This window comes from Carcharodon carcharias, chromosome 6, assembly GCF_017639515.1.
Source record: "Carcharodon carcharias isolate sCarCar2 chromosome 6, sCarCar2.pri, whole genome shotgun sequence".
Taxonomy (NCBI): Eukaryota; Metazoa; Chordata; class Chondrichthyes; order Lamniformes; family Lamnidae; genus Carcharodon; species Carcharodon carcharias.
Window position 1 is genome coordinate 148,854,233 of NC_054472.1, and position 21,522 is coordinate 148,875,754.

Sequence of the window (21,522 nt, forward strand, 5' to 3'; positions counted from 1 at the left end):
ATGGAGGAAAAGTGAGGAGGCAGGCCTCCATAAACTACCACAGCCGGTACAGGGATTGAACCTGTGCCATTGGAGTCACTCTGCACAATCTAGCCAACTCAGCCAACCGATCCCCACTTCTGACTACCTAGAATGTACAGCTAATGATGTGTGAGATTATGAGTAGCGAGGGGTGGGTGCTGCTGGTAGTGAAATTAAACTTCGGAGGGAGCACAGCATGGACAGTACAGATCATCTGCTGGTTACAAAGTCTGCCCAATTTTCTGTGACATTTGGGCAGGGTGCATGATAGGTGGATGACCAATGTTGCTTAGGGTTACCAACTGTGATTAAATGTATTCCTGGAGGTTTCATCACATGACTTCCCCCCAGCCCCCTCCCCCACACACCACCACCACCACCCCCACCACCCTCCTGCCATTAGTCAGCCAACACATCCGGTCCTTGTGATGTACCAGTTTCCTACACCAATTGGAAAGCAAAAAGACTCATTACCCAATTGGATGATGCTCAACTGTCAGTCAAATGGACATTTTTTCCCCATTTTCAGTATTTTTATATCTGATAAAGAGAAATGTTCAAAGAAAATGGCACAAAAACAATTTTTTTTAATGTCGTGATGATTTTTGTCCAGGGTTACATACAGCAGAGTCCATTGATCTTCAATTCCTGGATGATTGACAACGCTCCTATTGCTTCCTGCTGAATTTCACCGCCCTGGTTTATAAACTCTTTGGAGTTTATAAGGAGCTTGTGGGATGTTTTAAACCAAGCTGAACATTAGATGCAATCGCTTTAAGTGGTTGGAGAAATTAGATTTTCCCTGATTTCCCTCCAAACATTTGAATTTCTAACTATTGACAGAGAGCCCAGTGAGTGTGTAACCAGACCTGAACAGACCAATTTCCTGCCAAAGACCGTTACAGACGCTGCCTGGCCAAAAACGGAACTGCAGCTACTAGCTTCAAGCTTTTTATGTGCAGTGTAAATATATCTACAAGACAGACATTTCCGACAGCACTCTGGTAGGGGAAATGAAAGTGAAACTTGAAGAATTGATAGCAATTGCAGAACCGGAATACATTGGCTTCTATTAGAGTTTATCGACTTTTAATTTCGCACTTATTCTCGATGTATTGCTCCTGAGCGAGTTTTTTTTTCATCCAATCAAGGTTCATTATGTTGGAAAACATTATGGTCGGAAAGAGCACTGTTTACTGACACTGTGCAGCTTCCAGAGTTCTTAAGGAAACTAATCTCTGGAAAAAAAACAACAGAAGAACAAGAAGAGTCGGCCACAGAGGCCCAGGCATTGCCTAGCAAGTTTGTAAGTCAATTCTTCCCTTTTTTAGATGATAGGGCCTGGATCTTCTGCAAAGTGGCAATCACTGTCCGATTACCACTAAATCCCAAAAACAGAATTACCTGGAAAAACTCAGCAGGTCTGGCAGCATCGGCGGAGAAGAAAAGAGTTGACGTTTCGAGTCCTCATGACCCTTCGACAGAACTTGAGTTGAAGGGTCATGAGGACTCGAAACGTCAACTCTTTTCTTCTCCGCCGATGCTGCCAGACCTGCTGAGTTTTTCCAGGTAATTCTGTTTTTGTTTTTGTTTTGGATTTCCAGCATCCGCAGTTTTTTTGTTTTTACCACTAAATCCCTGCCTTTCTGCACTCCAGCTCTGCTCCACATTTCTAACTGGGTCTTCCAAGGCTGGCTCCTTCAGAAATGCAGAGCATACAAAGAGTTTTGTTGCAGCGCTGTAGTGACAGGAGGTGGCTGGGGGGTGGGGGGGGGGGGGGGGGGGGGGGGGGGGGGTGGGGGTTGGGGAAAGATAAGCCGGGGCCCCTTTTTATGACACCAGCTGCCATAAGGTAAGTTTAAATCAAAAACAGAATTACCTCGAAGAACTCAGCAGGTCTGGCAGCATTGGCGGAGAAGAAAAGAGTTGACGTTTCGAATCCTCAAGACCCTTCCATAGAACTGAGTGAGTATAAGCAGAGGGGTGAAATATAAGCTGGTTTAAGGTGAGGATGGGTGGTGTGGTTGTAGGGACAAGCAAGCAGTGATAGGAGCAGATAATCAAAAAATGTCACAGACAAAAGAACAAAAGAACACAGAGGTGTTGAAGATAGTGATATTATCTAAACGAATGTGCTAATTACAAATGGATGGTAGGGCACTCAAGGTACAGCTCTAGTGGGGGTGGGGTGGAAAGACTAGCGGGGCATAAAAGATTTAAAATTAATGGAAATGGGTGGGAAAAGAAAAATCTATATAAATTATTGGAAAAAACAAAAGGAAGGGGGAAGAAACAGAAAGGGGGAGGGGATGGAGGAGGGAGTTCAAGATCTAAAGTTGTTGAATTCAATATTCAGTCCGGAAGGCTGTAAAGTGCCTAGTCGGAAGATGAGGTGCTGTTCCTCCAGTTTGCGTTGGGCTTCACTGGAACAATGCAGCAAGCCAAGGACAGACATGTGGGCAAGAGAGCAGGGTGAAGTGTTAAAATGGCAAGCGACTGGGAGGTTTGGGTCATTCTTGCGGACAGACCGCAGGTGTTCTGCAAAGCGGTCGCCCAGTTTATGTTTGGTCTTTCCAATGTAGAGGAGATCGCATTGGGAGCAACAAATGCAGTAGACTAAGTTGGGGGAAATGTAAGTGAAATGCTGCTTCACTTGAAAGGAGTGTTTGGGCCCTTGGACGGTGAGGAGAGAGGAAGTGAAGGGGCAGGTGTTGCATCTTTTGCGTGGGCATGGGGAGGTGCCATAGGTGGGGGTTGAGGAGTAGGGGGTGATGGAGGAGTGGACCAGGGTGTCCCGGAGGAAACGATCCCTACGGAATGCCACCAGGGTGGATGAAGGGAAGATGTGTTTGGTGGTGGCATCATGCTGGAGTTGGCGGAAATGGCGGAGGATGATCCTTTGAATGCCGAGGCTGGTGGGGTGATAAGTGAGGACCCTATCATGTTTCTGGGAGGGAGGAGAAGGTGTGGGGGCGGGTGCGTGGGAGATGGGCCGGACACGGTTGAGGGCCCTGAGGTTGAGGGTAAGTTTAAATGTCCAGTGTCAATGTTAGTGAATGGGTGAGTGGGTGAATGAGCGAATGGGCAGGGTGGTAGGGTGGGTAGGTGGGTGAAGTAAGTGGGTAGGGTGGGTTAGGTATGTGGATGGGGTGGATGAAGTAAGTGGTAGATGGGTAGGTTGGCAGGTGGGTAGGGCGGTAGGTGGGAAGGATGGCGGGTGGACAGGGTGGTAGGGTGGCAGGTAAGTAGGGGGGTAGGTGGGTGAGTGGATAGATGGGGTAATTAGGTCAGGTCTGGAGGGATTGTCATTTTGGGCAAAGTCAGGTTGTGATGGGCAGGCCCTATCCAGGCGGTAGGGGCTAATCAGAGTGGTTCAGGAGGGTAGTCAGGTCAGATCACGGGGTAGCCGGTCAGGTTGGGAGTAATTGGGTCAGGTCGGGATGGAAGGGGCTGGGGGGTCTGGAGGTGTAGTCAGAGGATCAAGGGGGGGAGTTGGGTCGGTTTGGGAGGGATTGTCAGGTGGGGGGGCTAGTCAGATCTTGTCGGGGGGGGGCGGTAGTTGGGTTACTTATGACGGATCAGAGGGGTAATTGGGTGTGGGGGATAGTCGGGTCAGGATAAAAACAAGGTAATTCAGTGTTATTTTGATGACATTGTTACTAAAATATTTATATTGCGTGTAGATACCATGTCAGAGCTGCCAGAAATGGACCATCTTCCTCCTGAATTGGTAAGTATGTCTTTTACAATTGACATAAACTTTGGATCAACAACTTAATTATTTACTAGTAAATTACCAAGTTTTTGCCAATGCTCAGTTGATGAAGACAAGTTTTTTTATCGATGAGGTTTTGACGGAGTTTTGAGATATCAGAAACATGCAGAGCCATCTAGTGAAAGATATCTGTTACTGCACTGTGATAGTTGGCATCACAAAAATTGAATGGAAAATGTTGACACAATGACTAAAAAATCATAGCAACAGAAAATAACGTTTGTGGAAAGACAGTGTATGTCCTTCATTTGATTTGTAATTATATTAATTTTCCAAAATGAATGGAGTGAAATGACATCTGTATAGAATGTTTACATTCTTCAAATAAAACTCCTCAAGGTTGGCTCTGAATTTCACCTGAGATTACACTGGAGGTCTGGCATAACTGCATTGAAGGAAAGAAAGGTTGGCTGGGAAGCTGTTATATTGTTAAAAGTCAGTTAGTTACGACCCATCATGACTTAACAATACTTAAGGCTGCCCAGAATGGAGAATAAGGTCTGTCAACCTGCCATGGTTTTTATATGGTTTTGATGTGACTCACGAACAAGGCCGATGAAATTCCACTTCAGTGTAAATTGGGTTATATTAAATTAGCAGCCTTGATTGACTTTAATGGAAGTTAAATTGGGACAAGGTGAAGAGCTGCGGACTGATCCACTGCTCCTGCTGAGAAATAGGAGGGGGTCAATGATAGATCCTTGAGTTCTCCAGAGGTAGTGGTGCAGTGATAGGAAGAGGTTATTACATGAGATCCTTCTATGGAGAGAGGTTTATCAAGGCAGTTGTAATGGATTAAAGAAACCAGGGATTATCCTAGAGTATTGAGCAATTTTGGCAGCGAAGATCAGGGCCTGATAATGCTTGATATGGAGATGAATGGCTAAACCAGCTATAGAATCAAAGAATTATACAGGATAGAAAAGAGGCCATTTGACCCATCATGCCTGTGCTAGCTCTTTGAAAGAGCAAACTGATAAGTCTCATTCCCCTGCCCTTCTCTCAATGCCAAATGCCTCTGTTTATAAAGTCTCATATGCTTTTTGAACAATCTCTTCAACTTATCCCGCCAATTTCAAAGATTTGTGTGTGTATACCCCCAGTTGTACTATTCCTTCATCCCCTTTAAAATTGTACCATTTAGTTTATATGGCCTCAGCTCATTCTTCCAACCAAAATGCACCATTTCACACATCTCTGCTTTAAATTCCAGCTGCCAATTGTCTGCCCAATGTGTCTGTGTTTGTATATCCTTCTGAAGTTTGTTACTATTGTCCACATTGCTTACTACCTTTCCGAGTTTCATGTTATCTGCAAATTTTGAAGCAATGCTCTGTATCCCAAGTCCAGGTCATTAATGTATGTCAAAAAAAGCAGTGATCCTGATATTTACTCCATGGGACACCATTGTATAATTCCATCCCATCTAAAAAACAAACATGTCAGCACTACTTTGCTTTCTATCTCTTAGCAAGTTCTTCAAATAATTCAGTTAGTCAAACACAATTTGCCTTTAACAATATGTGTTGGCTTTTAGTTATTGATCCATATTTTTCCCAGTAACAGTCAGTGCTGTCTTGCAGTATTATCTCTCCACACCACTGCCTGGTCTATAGCTGCTAGGTTTATCCCCCTAACCTTCTTTGAGCAGGGAGTAATAGCTGCAATATTCCAGTTCTCTGTTACCACTCCAATATCCAGGGAGGACTAAAAGATTGTGGCCAGAGCTTCAGTTGTCACCCTTACTTCCTTCAGAAAACTAGGATGCATCAAATCCAAACCAGATAACTCTTCTACTCTGAGTGCTGTCAAATACATTCAGATCTGTACCCCTTGGCCTATAAGGTAATGAGGATAGAGGGCCATATCAAGGGGAAAAAAAACAGGGTGCAGTGAGAGTCAATGTTTACTGAGGACAAGGAACAATGCTGAGGTACAACTGAGCACCTGTGAAAGGATTGTGGTGAAAGGAGGGCCAACGGCTAGACAGTTGCAAGTTGAAAAGTGCCATGAAACGAACTATTTTTCTCAACAGCACAAGAAGACTGAAGGGGAGAGCAACAAATCCATGGATTCTTTCCCACAGTAAGTACAGAAATGATGCATATGCAATATTGTCTCTCTGCTTCAATGCAGGACTGTTACCTGATGTGCACTTCAGTGCAGTGCTGGTACCTAATGGACTAATGTTGGAGCTTTCCTACCAAAATAATTTTAATTGCTGGTTAAATTATTGACCAATGCTTCAATCATGACTTAGTTACTTTGTCTAGGTAGGTCATTATGGTGGTCATTATGGTGTCTCCGGAAAGGAAAACAACATTGACAACAACTTATATTTGTGTGGCACCTTTAACATAATAAAATGCCTGAAGGCACTTCACAGGAGCATTTTGAAATAAAATATGATTATGAGCCACATAAGGAGACATTAGGTCAGAGGACCAAATTCTAAGGAGCGTCCTAAAGTAGGAAAGTTAAGTAGAAGCAGAAAAGCGTAGAGAGGTGTTTCTCAAACAGACTTTTCACTCCTGATCAACTGGAAGTGGACATTTGTGGATGTTTGGTGACGAGAAATGGCTCAGCTGTGATTCTCCAGCTAAATAATTTACCTACCTTCACTTTAAAGGTTCATGCATGAATAATAGCCATTTGGGCAAGAAAGCAGGAAACATTAATTATTCAGGAACAGTACTCAATCAAGGTGACACCTGAAAAGATCAGAAAATTCATGATTTTTTTTAAAGGAAAAGCTGACTTTTTGTCTCAAGCCTGTCAAGGTTGTGAAGATTGTTATCCAATTTTTTGATAAATAATAAAGCCTCCAGAGAGTCGTATTCTTGTTAGAATATAGTTCTATAAAAACTGAGAGATCTTTGGTACCTCATGCAAATGACCATTCCTCACATGTAAAGTTAGATGGTAAATATTGGCAGCCTACTTGACCTAACAATGCATCACAGTACAAGCTCAATCCAGGATGTGCTGGCCCTGGAGAGGATCCAGAGGAGGCTCACGAGAACAATCCCAGGAATGAAAGGCTTAATTTATGATGAACGTTTGAGGAGTCTGGGTCTATACTCGATGGAGTTTAGAAGGATGAGGGGGGATCTGAATGAAACTTACAGAATACTGAAAGGCCTGGATAGAGTGGACATGGGGAAGATGTTTCCATTAGTAGAAGAGACTAGGACCCGAGGGCACAGCCTCAGAGTAAAGGGAAGACCTTTTAGAACAGAGATGAGGAGAAACTTCCTTAGCCAGAGAGTGGTGAATCTATGGAATTAATTGCCACAGAAGGCTGTGGAAGCCAGGTCATTGAGTGTATTTAAGACCAAGATAGATAGATGGTTCTTGATTGGTAAGGGGATCAAAGGTTACAGGGAGAAGGCGGGAGAATGGGGTTGAAAAACTTATCAGCCATGATTGAATGGCGGAGCAGACTTGATGGGCCGAATGGCCAAATTTCTGCTGCTACGTCTTATGGTCTTATAGTCTCTCCCACTGTGATTGAGCTATGATGAGAAATAGGATGAACTCTAGAGATAAGCAGGTCAGTGATCAGAATGAGCTGTTCCAAATGATAGAGTATTTTATAGGGTAAATAAGAAAAGATCACTACCCATCCACCATCTTAAACATACACACTTCACCATTTGTACCTCATGACTACAGCATATAATAGCTGCAGTGACTACATCAATTCACCAAGATTAGTAAACTAGCACTTCAAAATCTAGAAACTCCACGGCCTGGGAGAACAGGGACAGAAGGTCCATTATCTCCATTTCCCCTCAAAGTTGCACACCATCCTTCCTGAGACATATAATGCCATTCCTTCAGTATCGCTGGGTCAAAATTTAGGAACTCTCCACCTAACAACATTCATCACATGGGCTGCAGCGGTTTAGAAGAAAGCCCACCACCACCTTCTCAAGGGCAACTTGTTCTGGACAATAAATGCTGGCCATACCAGTAATGCCCACTGAGAATGAATAATTTTTAAAATTGGAGAAATTTAGTAGGGAAATCTAGAACTAGGGTCCTAATTTTAGATGTGTTGATGAATGGAGATCAAGTAGTTCAGTTAGTAGCGCTCTTGCCTCTGTACCAGAAGGCCCCAGGTTGAAGACCCAGCCCAGGCATTGTTGGCTATGGAAGGAGTGTTTACAAGGCTCAAAGCAGGTTGTTAATCAGCTTGGAAAATGTTTCCAACACTCCAAACCATTTACCAAGGGAGAACACAAAAAAAGCAAATCCAGGGTAAATGTCTTCACACAAATATTTCTTAGAATTTAGAAAGCATTGTCCCTAGAAGCTCCTTGAAGAAGAATCAATTGATGTTTTTAAAAGGCAGATTGGAATTTATTTAGCGTTCAATAGAAATGAAAATTATATCATGGACAGTTGATTTATTATCGCCTGTTTTACAATATTGCCCAAAGAAAAATCTTTTAGTTAAAATGAAAAAAAAGAAAACCTTTGGTGTGCTTCTCACATGACTTAATGTTAAATACACAATCCAGTACTGAGCCATATGGGTCAGTGGGATTCTGCATTTTAGCTTTAATTTAGCTCAGCCAGGTCAGCGCTGGGTTGCATTGGTCTCATTGTCCCTGGGCTAGAAAACAGGAAAAAATCAGTTCTTACTTCTGATCTTGCCCTAGTAACCCCTCCTGGATATTGATTGTGACTAACCTTCACAGCTCAATAGCCTATTGGAAGCCATTATCTGGCTCAGAGCCAGAGCATAGATTACAGTGCTAAATGGCTTCTTGTGACTGTGTAAGTGCCTACAGGAGAAAATTGGAAATTGATAAACAAATACAGTGTAAATAAAACTGTTCTTCAGAAAGCCAGTCCATGTGTAGAATTCATTGTCTCAATGTTATTTGTTTTTCTTGGTTTAGGTGCATGTCTAATAAGCCTAGTCTGGCCAGGAATGATAAAGTGAACATATCCAACCTCAGTAAGTTTGAAATTGCTTGCACCATTGACAACAGCAACCCCAGTTATGAAGGAAATGAAACAAATGAAAAGATTCCAATCCTGGATGGATTCATTATAGCAAGGCATAACAATCTGAATAGGCCCAAGTCCTTGAGCAGTAACATCAATTGTTGTGATCCCAATGACCCTGTGTTAACCGAAATAAACAGTCTACATGGAACCTTGGATACCTTCCACAGTAATTCTAGTGAGGTTGGGTTGGATAAACTGAACATGCCCAATTCTCAAACCTCAGCCTCTGAAGAGACAAATAGTTCTGATTGTGTTCTTTTTGTTGACACTGGAAATCCAAGAGTGAAAGGCAACTTAAATTTGGACTCGGAAAGCTATGAGAATTCCAGTGCCAGTGGTACTGATCCCTCCAGCATATTTCATGACAAAAACATTACTGCAAGTTCTGGAATTGGTTCAAATCTTATTTCAAGTTCTAGTGCTACTGGGTCTGCCTGTAACTCAGAGTCTGATGAAAATTTTGAAAGCTATGAAGCTGAAGACACCATCGAACCCAGCAAATTTGAAAGATGTTCATTGTAAGCAGATTTTTGATCAATCATCTGTCTAGTGTTTGCTTATTTCTTTCTGCTCATGACTATATTTTTCATTCATCTGTGTCTGTCTGTGCCCCAGTTGTAATCTTTTGCGGAATTGAGGTGGATGAGGAGGAGGAGCTGCACACTCCATGCTTGTTCATCAAACTTCAACTCAGATTTGAAGCAGAATGTTCTACAATTAGTTTTAGCTGTAGCAGTTGACCTATGGTATTGTTCACGAGCAAAGTGGATATTGTTATTAGAATCACGGGCTCCAGGGCTGTGGTACACTACAGTTGGAGGGGAGTTTTGAGTCTATCCCTCTGCTCCTTCCTCAGATTGAGTGTTTGTCTCTTGTGATCAGATATTTAGACTAACAAGTGACATGATGGGCCTAATTGTCTTTCCCTGGCTTATCTTTTCACTTGCTCTTTTCTCCCTTTCAGGTTCCCATCTTTTCCTCATTATGTTTATCTCATTATCTCTTCCTCTCTTCACCACCCCACCTCTCTTTAATGTTCTCAGCTCTCCTGTGCAATGGGTGAAAGACCTCTGAGTGACCTAATAGGGGGTGTTTATCAGATAGTTGCAGTGTGATTGGTGAGGCTGACTGTTAAGGAGAGGCGTGAAATTGCATAAGGGTCAGGCTGAGTGGCAGTGTTGGATGCATAGATGGGGATTGCATAGAAAAAGAATGATTGGTGCATTTGCAAGGATAATGGGTTGTGTGATGTGATGGAGTAGGCTTAACAGGCAAAGTGAGGGGAGGAGTGGGGTGATGCGCACAATTGGATGTAGGTGAATGTGAAACTGTATTCAGCTTTTTGGGCCTGTTTAGGTTATTAAAGAGCTCTCTGCCTTGAGTCTAGGAGCATGGTTTAGTGCTCTTGCTGCTGACCTCCTTGGATACATCCAGCCACAACTTCTTTGTGACAGCAGCAAGCTTCTTCCTCCCAATTTAAGATGATTGGCTTAGGAAGTACTAGCGTCAATCTGTTTGTCTCTGTGCAGATGCTGCCTGACCTTTTGAGTGTTTCCTGTGTTGTCTGGTTTTATTTCCTGGCATTAATCATTGAGTTTTTTTTTCTTCAGTTTATTTATTTGCACCAGCAGTGTACTAAATTTGAATTTATAGTTACAGGAAATCTTTTGATGAGGTACAGATAATTGGAAAGGGATCCTTTGGTTCAGTTTACAAAGTGAGACATAAAATTGACAACCACACATATGCTATCAAATGTGTGCAAATAACTTCGTAAGTGTGCTTCTTCTGAAAAATTACATTATTCTATTCATGTGAAATGTTTTTCTCACTGTATCTGGTGCAGCTATTCTTTGTTCAGTCCATAAATGCTGGAACAGGACAGAGGAGAGAGCTTCAGTATTATACCCAAGATAGACCACTTGCACATGTGCAGACTAAAAAATGGATGGTCTCACGCATGTGTCATGAAACAATCCATCAATGCACTGATGACAGATAAACATATCCTGTGTGCACTCGCAAAGTTATTTTTATTAAAAAGTATTAACCACCAACAACAGGACTCATGTCATTTGACTTCCCATTATCAAAATTACCAATTCCATTTGAAACTGGGCAGCTGTCCACCCTAACCAAATAATTTCGGATCAAAACGGGAACTCACTCAGTAACAGAACTGTTGGAACAACTTCATCACATGGACTGCAGTGATTTAAGAAGAAGGTTTACCAATACCTTCTCCAGGGCAACTGGGAAGGGGCAATAAATGCCAGCCTTGCCAATGACACCCACATCCCAAGCATGAATTAAACAAAAATTGAAGGATGTAAAGATTGCAGATGCCAATCAGCCCATGCTTACAAAACTCAAAACCCAGTGTCCAACGTTAGATATGATTCCGCAATTGGACAACATTTGCTAACAATCCTGAGTGTGCTAAGACAACCAATTTAAGATTATCAGTTGGGCTTGCAATGTGGTGCACTTATGAGTGCTACAAGCAACATTTATTAATACACAGAGCCCTGTTCTTTGCAAACAAAGTAACATGTACACAAATTGTGCCTGTTTCAACTGAACAAAATGGGCGACAGCTATTTTCTGGCTCATTCCCTAGGGCAATGCCTTGACCAATCAGAGTCAACCTGCCTGGCAGTTAACTGTCAGTCATCAGCTAACTGGTACATTCTCCATGGCAACGTCTCTACCAATCAGCGTCCACCTGCCAGCCAATCAGCACTCTCTTATGAAGTATAAATTGTTGTTCCCTTTACATTTGGTATTCATGTGAATTGTCCTGATGCATGCAAGACGAAAAGCAACATGTCTCTTTTTTAAGTGATACTCCCAAAATACTTCATCATTGATTGAGCACTGTGAATTTATTCTGTGCAAGGTATAGAATTGATAGGATGTTATCTACTTTTGTACTTAGGGACGTGGATGCACAAAGCACAATAAAGGAAGCCAGAACACTCGCAAACTTCTCTCATCAAAATATCATCCGTTACTTCAGTTCCTGGATCGACACATCTTCATCACGGTAGGTTGAGTTCAACATTTAGATAGTAGATTTATTCTAATACAGAAGTGATCATAAGAAAAATCAGTATTGATTTACACTCCTCTCAATCCATCTATTAATCTATATTCCCTACTCAGCATGCAGCCCCTACATTGATAACACCAAATGCAACGTGGGTGGTCACTTTGCTGAACCTCTCTGTTCTGTCTATAAGAGTGACAAAGACCTTGAATGGTCTTCTGGGTAAGGTGGTGGAGGAAAAAGACTATCAATTCATTAAAAAGGTAGAGACTGTCATGTGGCTGTTTTCCTGCGTGCTTGCCAGTTTCCTGGTGCTTTTAAGGCAATAAGTGATAGTGATCTATCCTTGACACCCTCCTATTTCTCATTTATATCATTGCTGCCCCTCAGCAACATCATTAGTTTTCACATATACGATGATGACACCCAGCTTTACCTTATCACCACCTCTCTCAACTCAACTGTTGCTTCTGACCTCATATTCATGCCAACACAAAGGTCGCTTATTTCCACCTCAGTAACATCACCTGATTTTTCCAATGCCTCAGCTTAACTGCTGCTGAAACCCTCATTCATGCCTTCATTACCTCAAGACATGACTATTCCAGTGCAGACCTGATGTGTCTCCCTCGTTCTCCCCTCCCTAAACTTGAAGTCATCCAAAACTCTACTGTTCCTGTCCTAATTTGCACTAAATCCACGTCCCTATCACTCCTTTGTTTACTGACCTACATTAGCTCCCAGTCAAGCAATAGCTTAATTTTAAAAGTCTCATCTTAGTTGTCAAATCCCTCCATAGCCTCACCCCTCCCTATTGCTGTGATCTCCTCCACAACCCTCTGAGATATATGCTCTTCTCTAATTTTGGCCTCTACTGCATCCTGATTTTAATCACTCCACCATGGACGGCTGCATCTTCAGTTGCCTCGGTCCTAACCTCTGGAATATCCTCCCTATGTCCCTCTGCCTCTCTACCTTGCTTTCCTCCTTTAAAACACTGTTTAAAACCTACTTCTTTTACCGAGTTTTTATCTCCTAATGTGTTTCGGTGTCATACCATGTTTGGTATACAATGCTCCTATGAAGTGCCTCAGGATGTTTTATTACTCTATAGGTGCAACATAGATAAAAATTGTTGTTGGGTTCTTAGCAATTTCAATTAGCATTTAGTATTTGTGAATGATAGATCAATTGATGCTCTCAAGACTGAGATAAGTAGATTATGTTGGGTAAGGGTATAAAGAGACATGGATCAAAGATTAGAGGTACAGATCGGTAAAGATCTAATAGAATAGTGGAACAAGCTTGAGGGGCTGAGTGGCCTTCTCCTTTTCCTATATTCCTATTCTTATTCCAGCTTGGGCTGATAAGTAGCAAGTAACATTTGCTCCACACAAGTGCCAGGCAATGACCATCTCTAACAAGACAGAATCTAATCATCTCGCCTTGACATTCAATAGTGTTTACATCACTGAATCCCCCACTATCAACATCCAGGGGGTTACCATTGACAGGAATCGAACTGGACCAGTATTATAAATACTGTGGCTACTAGAGCAGGTCAGAGGTTGGGAATTCTGTAGTGAGTAACTCACCTCCTGACTCCCAAAGCCTGTCTGCCATCTACAAGGCACAAGTCAGGAGTGTGATGGAATACTCTTCATTTGCCTGGATGAATGCAACTCCAGCAATGCCCAAAAAAGCAGCTCACCACCACCTTCTCAAGGGCAATTAGGGATGGGCAACAAATGCTGGCCTAACCAATGACACCCAAATCCCTTGAAAGAATAAAAAATAACCACAGCCTTCTGGCTCAGAGGTGGGGATACAGGCAAATTGAGATAATTGACAGATTTTTGCAAGTCAATTTAAAAAGGAATTCACCAGAAGAGTTTACATGGTAACTGGAGTTTAAGCATGAAAATTCACCTTCATCACTGGAAGCAATTAAGGTAATTTGAATCCATATTACCTATTTTTGGAAGATCTGTAAATAAATACGCCCTCATCAGAAAGCCTTTCTCCCATATCAAAATGGCTTTATGGGCAGAATAAGTATCCCTATAAATGATGGGGATCCATCTGAAGAAGGTGAAGTGGAGTGGGACTAATTGGATAGCTCTTTCAAAGAACAAGATGCGTTGGGCCAAATGGATTCCTTCTGAGCTGCTAACTTCTGTGGTTCTGCGGTTAAAATCTGATTTTACGTTGTTTTCATTAGGAAGAACAAATATCTCTGCATTCAAATGGAGTTGTGCAAGAAGACACTGAAGGAGTGGCTAGAAAACGTTGATGTCAATGAACTGGACAGGAATCGGCTTCAAATAGCTTTTCAGATCAGTAATGGCTTGGTTTACATTCACAGTCAAAATTATATCCATCGGGATTTGAAGGTAGGAATTTTTCTATTTTGTAATGAGACTGTGAAAGTGCTTATAGTAAAATATCCTGCCTACACTCAGTGGCCGGGCTCACAAACAAAGAAGATGTGAGGGATCTAAGAGCTTTACCCTTCAGAGATTGTCACCTTCAAAAGAAATGGAAGAAAATTGGCAACAGGGTTCTTAATCTTATGTTCCTTCTCTGATGTTCTTGATCTGACATTCCCAATTTGATGTTCTTGCTCTGCTGCTCCTGCTCTAATGTTCTTTATCTGATTTTCCTGATCTGATACTCCCAATTTGATATTCCTGTTCTTTCTCAAAAGCCTGCCAATATCTTCTTTGCATCAGACGAAAAGATCAAAATTGGAGACTTTGGGCTCGTTACGTCCTGGAAGAGAGAAGGTTCTGATCGGTTTCGCCGATCACCAGACACTGGAACTCGTTTATACATGGCGCCAGAACAGGTTTGAGTACTTTGTGAATGTCTAATTGTTAAGATCTGCCAGCAATTTTAGATATTTGGGCTATTGTCGATATGTAGGGAATCAAGATATTCAAAGAATATCTCTCTAATTTTTTTTATTTGGTCTCCAGTTGTCATGCTCGCACCATGCTTAAGAGTTTCCAAATTAAGCTACTCAGAAATCCAGTGTAAAGTTTGCATGTAGGTTCTTATTTTCCAATCTACCCAGTTTTGCGTGGGTCTGGTGTAGGCAGGAACAGGAAATAAGCTAGACAGGCATTACACCAGTTCCATATTGATTATCGCAGCTTCTGGAATTTTCTGCAAAAAGCAATAGCAGTCCCTGAATATATAGCAACCTAAAAACTAGGAGCAGGAGTAGGCCATTCAGCCCTTCAAGCCTGCTCAGCCATTCAAAATGATCATGAACGATCCTCTATCTCAACGCCACATTCCCACTTTCTCTCCATACCCCTTGATGCGCGTAATATCCAGAAATTATCAATTTCTTTCTCGAATATACTCAGTGATCCGGCCTCCACAGCCTTCTGTGATAGACAATTCCACAGGTTGACCACCCTCTAAGTGAAGAAATTTTTCCTCATCTCAGTCCTAAATGGCCTGCCCATATCCTGAGACTGTGACCCTTGGTTCTAGACTCCCCAACCAGGGGAAACATCCTGGCTGTATCCAGTCTGTCTAGCCCTGTTAGAATTTTATAGGTTTGAATCAGATCCCGTCTCATTCTTTTAAACTCTAGTGAATACAGGCCCAGTCGAACCAACCTATCCTCATATGACAGTCCTGCCATCCCCAGCAAGAACCTAGTGAACCTTCGCTGCACTCTCTCTATGGCAAGTATATCCTTTCTTAGGTAGGGAGACCAAAACTGCATGCAATAGTCCAGGTGTGGTCTCATCAAGGCCTTGTATTACTGCAGTAAGACATCCCTACTTCTGAACTCAAATCCTCTTGCAATGAAGGCCAACATACAATTTGTCTTCCTAATTGCTTGCTGCACCTGCCTATTAACTTTCATTGACTGGTGTACAAGGATACCCAGCTCCCTTTGTACATCCACATTTCCCAATATATCACCACTTAAATAATACTCTGTCTTTTTGTTTTTCACACCAAAATGTATAACTTCACATTTGTGCACATTATTCTATATCTGCCATGTGTTTGCCCACACAAACAACTTGACTAAATGACCCTGAAGCCTCCTTGCATCCTCCTCACAACCCCGCCCAGTTTTGTGTCATCAGCAAACTTGGAAATGTTGCATTTGGTTCCCCTATCCAAGTCATTTATATACATCATGAATAGCTGGGACCCAAGCACTGATTCCTGCAGTACACCACTAGCCACTGCCTGCCACCTGGAAAAAGAACCATTTAATCCCACTCTCTGTTTCTGGTCTGTCAACCAATTCTCAATCCATGCCAGTATATTACCCCCGATCCCATGTGCTTTAATTTTGCCCACTAGCCTCTTATGTGGGACTTTATCAAAAGCCTTCTTGAAATCCAAATACACCACATCCACTGGTTCTCCCTTATCTACTAGTTACATCCTCAAAAAATTCCAGTAGATTAGTTAAGCATGATTTCCCTTTCATAAATCCATGCTGACTTTGTCTAACCCCGTTAATGCTTTCCAAGTGTTCTGTTACCACGTCTTTTATAATGGACTCTAGCATTTTCCCCACTACTGATGTTAGGCTAACTGGTCTGTAATTCTATTTTTTCTCTTCCTCCTTTTTTAAATAGTGGGGTTACATTTGCCACCCTCCAATCTGTAGGAACTGCTCCAGAGTCCATAGAATTTTGGAAGATGACCATCAATGCATTCAATATTTCCAGGGCCACTTCCTTCAGTACTCTGGGATGTAGAATATCAGGCCCTGGAGATTTTTCAGCCTTTAACCCATTAATTTCTCCAGCACCATTTTTTACTAATACTGATTTTCTTCAATTTCTCCCTCTCACTAGACCCTTGGTTGCCTAACATTTCTGTGAAATTATTTGTGTCCTCCTTTTTGAAGACAGAACCAAAATATGTGTTCAATTCTTCTGCCATTTCTTTGTTGCCCATTATAATTTCCCCCGTTTCTGATGGTAAGAGACCTACATTTGAACGTCCACATAGATATAATGTCATACAATGTGCTTCCTGTCGCTGGAGTAGCAATGTTGCTGGACTAGTAATGCTTTGCACCAATTTTCTGCTGGGATTGTACCAAGCAAAATATCCCTTCTTTTGCTTCCCCAATATGGAGTTTACTTTGTTTTCTCATAGTGTAACATCCCACTTATTTAAGCTCATTCATCTCTGTGGATTGGCATATTCAAAGTTTTTTTTTATTTGTTTGGGATATGAGCATTGCTGGGAAGGCCAGCATTTATTGTCCATCCCTAAATGTACTTGAGAAGATGGTGATGAACTGCCTTCTTGAACCACTGTGCTCAGGTACCCCAGATTACTGTTAGGAAGGGAGTTCCAGGATTTTGACCCAGCAGCCATGAAGGAACAGCGCAATATAGTTCCAAGTCAGGATGGTGTGTGGCCTGGAGGTAGTGGTGTCCCCATGTGTCCGTTGCCCTTGTTCTTCTAGGTGATAGAGGTTGCAGGTTTGGAAGGTGCTGTCAAAGTTGGCAAGTCACTGCAGTGCATCTTCTTGATAGTACACATTGCTACCATTGTGCATGGGTAATGGTGGGGGTGGATGTTTAAGATGGTAGCTGGGGTGCCCATCAAGCAGGCTGCTTTGTATAGGATGGTGTCAAGCTTCTTGAGTATTGTTGGAGCTGCACTCATCCAGTTAAATGGAGAGTATTCCATCACTCTGCCGACCTTGAGGAGTCAAGAGGTGAACTAGTCACTGCAAAATTCCCAATCTCTTACAGTTTTTATATAGCTGGTCCAGTTCTCAATGGTAACCCCCAGGATGTTGATTGTGGGGATTTAGCAATGGTAACACCATTGACTATCAAGGTGTGATGGTTAGATTCTCTCTTGTTGGAGATGGTCATTGTTTGACACTTGTGTAGCATGAATGATGCTTGCCACTTATCAGCCCAAGCCTGAATCTTGTCCAAGTCTTGCTCCATGTGGGCATGAACTGCTTCAGTATCTGAGGTGTTGTGAATGGTACTGAACACTGTGCAATGATCAGTGAACATCTGCTTTCTGACCTATGATGTTGGAAAGGTCATTGATGAAGATGGTTGGGCCTAGGGCACTGCCCTGAGAAACTCTTGAGGTGATGTCCTGGCGCTGAGATGATTGGCCTCCAACAACAACAACCATTTTCCTTAATGTTAGGTTTGATTCCAACCAGCTGAGCATTTCCACCCTGATTCCCATTGACTTCAATTTTGCTAGGGCTGCTTCATGCCACATTCGATGAGATACTGCTTTGATTTCGAGGGCCAACACTCTCATCTCACCTCTGAAATTAAACTTTTTGTCTGTGTTTAAACCAAGGCTATAATGAGGTCTGGAACACAATCACCATGACAAAACCTAAACTGATCATTGGTGAGCAGATTATTGGAGAGGAAGTGCTGCTTGATAGTAGTGTCAATGACATTTCCCATCACTTTGCTGATGATTGAGAGTAGATTGTTGGGGGTTCTAATTGGCCAAATTGGAATTGTCCTGATTTTTGTGGGCAGAGCATATATAGGCAATTTTCAACATTGTACAGTAGATTGCAGTATTGAGGCTATGATGGACAGCTTGACTTTAGGAATGGTTAGTTCCGGAGTATAATTCTTCAAAATTACAGCAAGGATGTTGCCAGGACCCATAGCCTTTGTTACATCCAGTGCCATCAGCTGTTCCTTAATAGCATGTGAATCAACTTAGCTGAACACTGCCACCTATGACATTGGAAACATTGAGAGGAGATCTTCGAGATGGATCATCCACTTGGTAATTTTGGCTGAAGATGGCTGCAACCATTTCAGCCTTGACTTTTGAACTCACATGCTGGGTTCTGCCATCATGGAAAATGGCAATGTTTATGGAGTCTTCTCCTCCAGTTAGTTGTTTACTTGTCCGCCACCATTCACAACGGAATGTGGCACAATTGCAGAGCGTTATCTGACCTAGGACTCCGGAGGTTAGGTACTGAGTAGACTTCTCAAATTTTCCTGTTTGTGGAAGACTCCACTGCTTTTGCTTAACACCACAAAAACTTCATCAGAATTAATGGAAAGAATGGCACTATTTCTGATGAGGAATCACAGAAAGAGGCCATTTGGCCCATCATCAGCTCCCGAATGAGTAATTCATTTATTGTTATTGTCCTGCCTTCTCCCCATAACCATGCATATTCTTCCTTTTCAGAGAATAGCCTAATTCTTTTGAATGCTTCAGTTAAACTGATCTCCACCATACTCTCAGGCGGTACATTTCAGATCTTAACCACTCCCTGCACAGAAAAAGTTTTCTCTTGTGTCTCTTTTGCTTCTCTTGCCAATTACTTTAAATCTGTGCCCTCTCGTTTTCAATCCTTCCACGAGTGGGAACAGTTTCTCCTTATCTGCTCTGTCCAGACCCCTCATGATTTTGAATACTTCTATCAAATCTCCTCTCAGCCTTCTTTTCTCCAAGGAAAATGTCCTAAGTTTTCCAATCTGTCTTCATAACTGAAGTTCCTCATCCCTGGGAACCATTCTCATGAATCTTTTCTGCACTTTCTGCAATTCATTCACATCCTTCCTAATGCATCCAGAAGTGAACAAAATACTCCAGCTGAGGCAGAACTAGTGTCTTATATAAGTCTTATATAACCTCGTTCCCTTGTACTCTATGCTCTTATTAATAAAGCCTAGGATACAGTACATTTTATTAATCGCACTCTCAACCTGTCCTGCCACCTCAATGACTTATGCACATATACACCCAGATCCCACTTAGCAAAACGATTCACTTCATGTTTTTTCCGAATTGAAGTTCATCTGCCACCTCTCTGCCAATTCTACCAACTTGTCTATATCCTTTTGAAGTTTTACACTATCCTCCTCACAGTTCACAGTGTTTCCAAGTTTCATGTCATCCGCAAATTTTGAAATTGTTCCCTGTACACCACGGTCTAAGTCATTAATATATATCAGGAAAAGAAAGGGTCCCAACACTGATCCCAGGGGAATCACTACAAACCTTCCTCCAACCTGAAAAACATCCATTAACCACTATTCTCAATTTCCTGTCACTCAGCCAATTTTATATCCATGTTGCTACTGTTTGTTGTGCAGCACTGTATCAAATGCTTTTGGAAGTCCATGTACACTACGTCAACAGAATTGCCCTCATCAAATCTCTTTGTTACCTCTTCAAAAGTCCAGCAAGTTAGTCAAACATGATTTCCCCTTAAGAAACCCATGTTGGCTTTCCTAACTTCATCTGCATTTGTCCATGTGACTATTAAATATTGTTTCTAAAAGTTTCCCCACCACCAAAATTAAACTGATTGGCATGTAGTTGCTGGGATTATCCTTATACTCTTTTTGAACAAGGGTGTAACATTTATAATTCTCCAGTCTTCTGGCACCATTCCTGAGTTCAAGGAAATCTAAAAAATTATGGCCAGTGCCTTCACAATTTCCATTCTCACTTCCTTCGGTATCCTTGAAAGCATTTCATCAAGTCCTGGTGCTTTATCAATTTTAAGGAAAGCATATCTAATATCTCCTCTTTATCAGTGTTTACCCTTCTAGTGTTTAAATTATCTCTTCTTTCAGCATATCTTAAGTAGCACCTTCATCTTTGGTAAAGTCAGATGCAAAGTATTCATTTAATACCTCAGCTATGCCCTCTGTCTCCATGCATAAATCCCCTTTTAAGTCCCTAATTAGACCTACTCCTCCTTTTACCACACTTTTACAAATTATATGCCTAGAGAAGACTTTTGGACTCCCTTTTATGTTGGCTGCCAGTTTCTTCTTGTACTCCCTCTTTGCTTCTCTTATTTGCTTTTTCACCTCCCCTCTGAACCTTCTGTATTCAGCCTGGTTCTCAATTGTATTTTCTACCTGACATCTGTCTTAAGTGTAGTATAAAGGTATCCAACCTAGAAAGGGTTAACATGGAACTGGGTACAGTTCCGCCCACAGTGTGATGTAAAGAGTCACATGACCATAGTCTAGCGGGCAGTCTCACACAGGACAGAGACCTGTGCAGAAGCCAACATGGAGTTAGCTCCTAATTTGGACTGTTCAGTGAATAAATGTACATAATTATGTGTTACCAATAAACACTTAATATTAAACTATATAAGACTCAGAACCTCTTCATGAGGCCTACTGAACACCATACAACATCTTACAACAATAAGCACACTTTTTCTTCTTCATCTTAATTTCTATCTCTCCTGATATCGAGGGAGCTCTGGATTTGTTTGCCCTACCTTTCCCTTCAGAGGGAATATTCTTTGACTGTGCCCGAACTATCTCTTCTTTAAAGGTAGCCCATTGTTCAGCTACCATTTTCCCTACCAATCTTTGATTTCAATTTATTTGTCCCACATTCGTTCTTATCCCATTGAGGTTGGCTTTCTCCCAGTTAATTATTCGTACTTCGGATTGCTCTTTGTCCTTTTCCATAGTCAGCCTAAACCTTATGGTACAATGATCACTGTCCTTGAAATGTTCTTCCACTAACACTTGATCCACTTGGCACACCTCATTCCCAAAAACTAGGTCTAACAATGCCTCCTTTGTCATTGGACTGTAAACATGCTGCTGTAGAAAATTCTCCTGACACACTCCAGGAGCTCTTGCCCTTCTCTGCCCTTTAT

The 21,522-nt window shown here is 41.9% G+C and overlaps 1 protein-coding gene across 1 annotated transcript in view; it reads left to right on the forward strand.

Moving 5' to 3' along the window:
* The first annotated feature begins 1,893 nt into the window (after window positions 1–1,893).
* Window positions 1,894–21,522, forward strand: part of LOC121279119 (interferon-induced, double-stranded RNA-activated protein kinase-like) — a 33,028-nt gene continuing 13,399 nt past the window's right edge. The window contains exons 1-8 of the mRNA XM_041190068.1: window positions 1,894–1,986; window positions 3,705–3,751; window positions 5,832–5,881; window positions 8,707–9,336; window positions 10,472–10,591; window positions 11,757–11,864; window positions 14,089–14,260; window positions 14,575–14,715. Coding sequence (XP_041046002.1) covers window positions 3,710–3,751; window positions 5,832–5,881; window positions 8,707–9,336; window positions 10,472–10,591; window positions 11,757–11,864; window positions 14,089–14,260; window positions 14,575–14,715 — 1,263 coding nt within the window. The 5' untranslated portion in view covers window positions 1,894–1,986; window positions 3,705–3,709. The remainder of the gene's footprint in view (window positions 1,987–3,704; window positions 3,752–5,831; window positions 5,882–8,706; window positions 9,337–10,471; window positions 10,592–11,756; window positions 11,865–14,088; window positions 14,261–14,574; window positions 14,716–21,522) is intronic.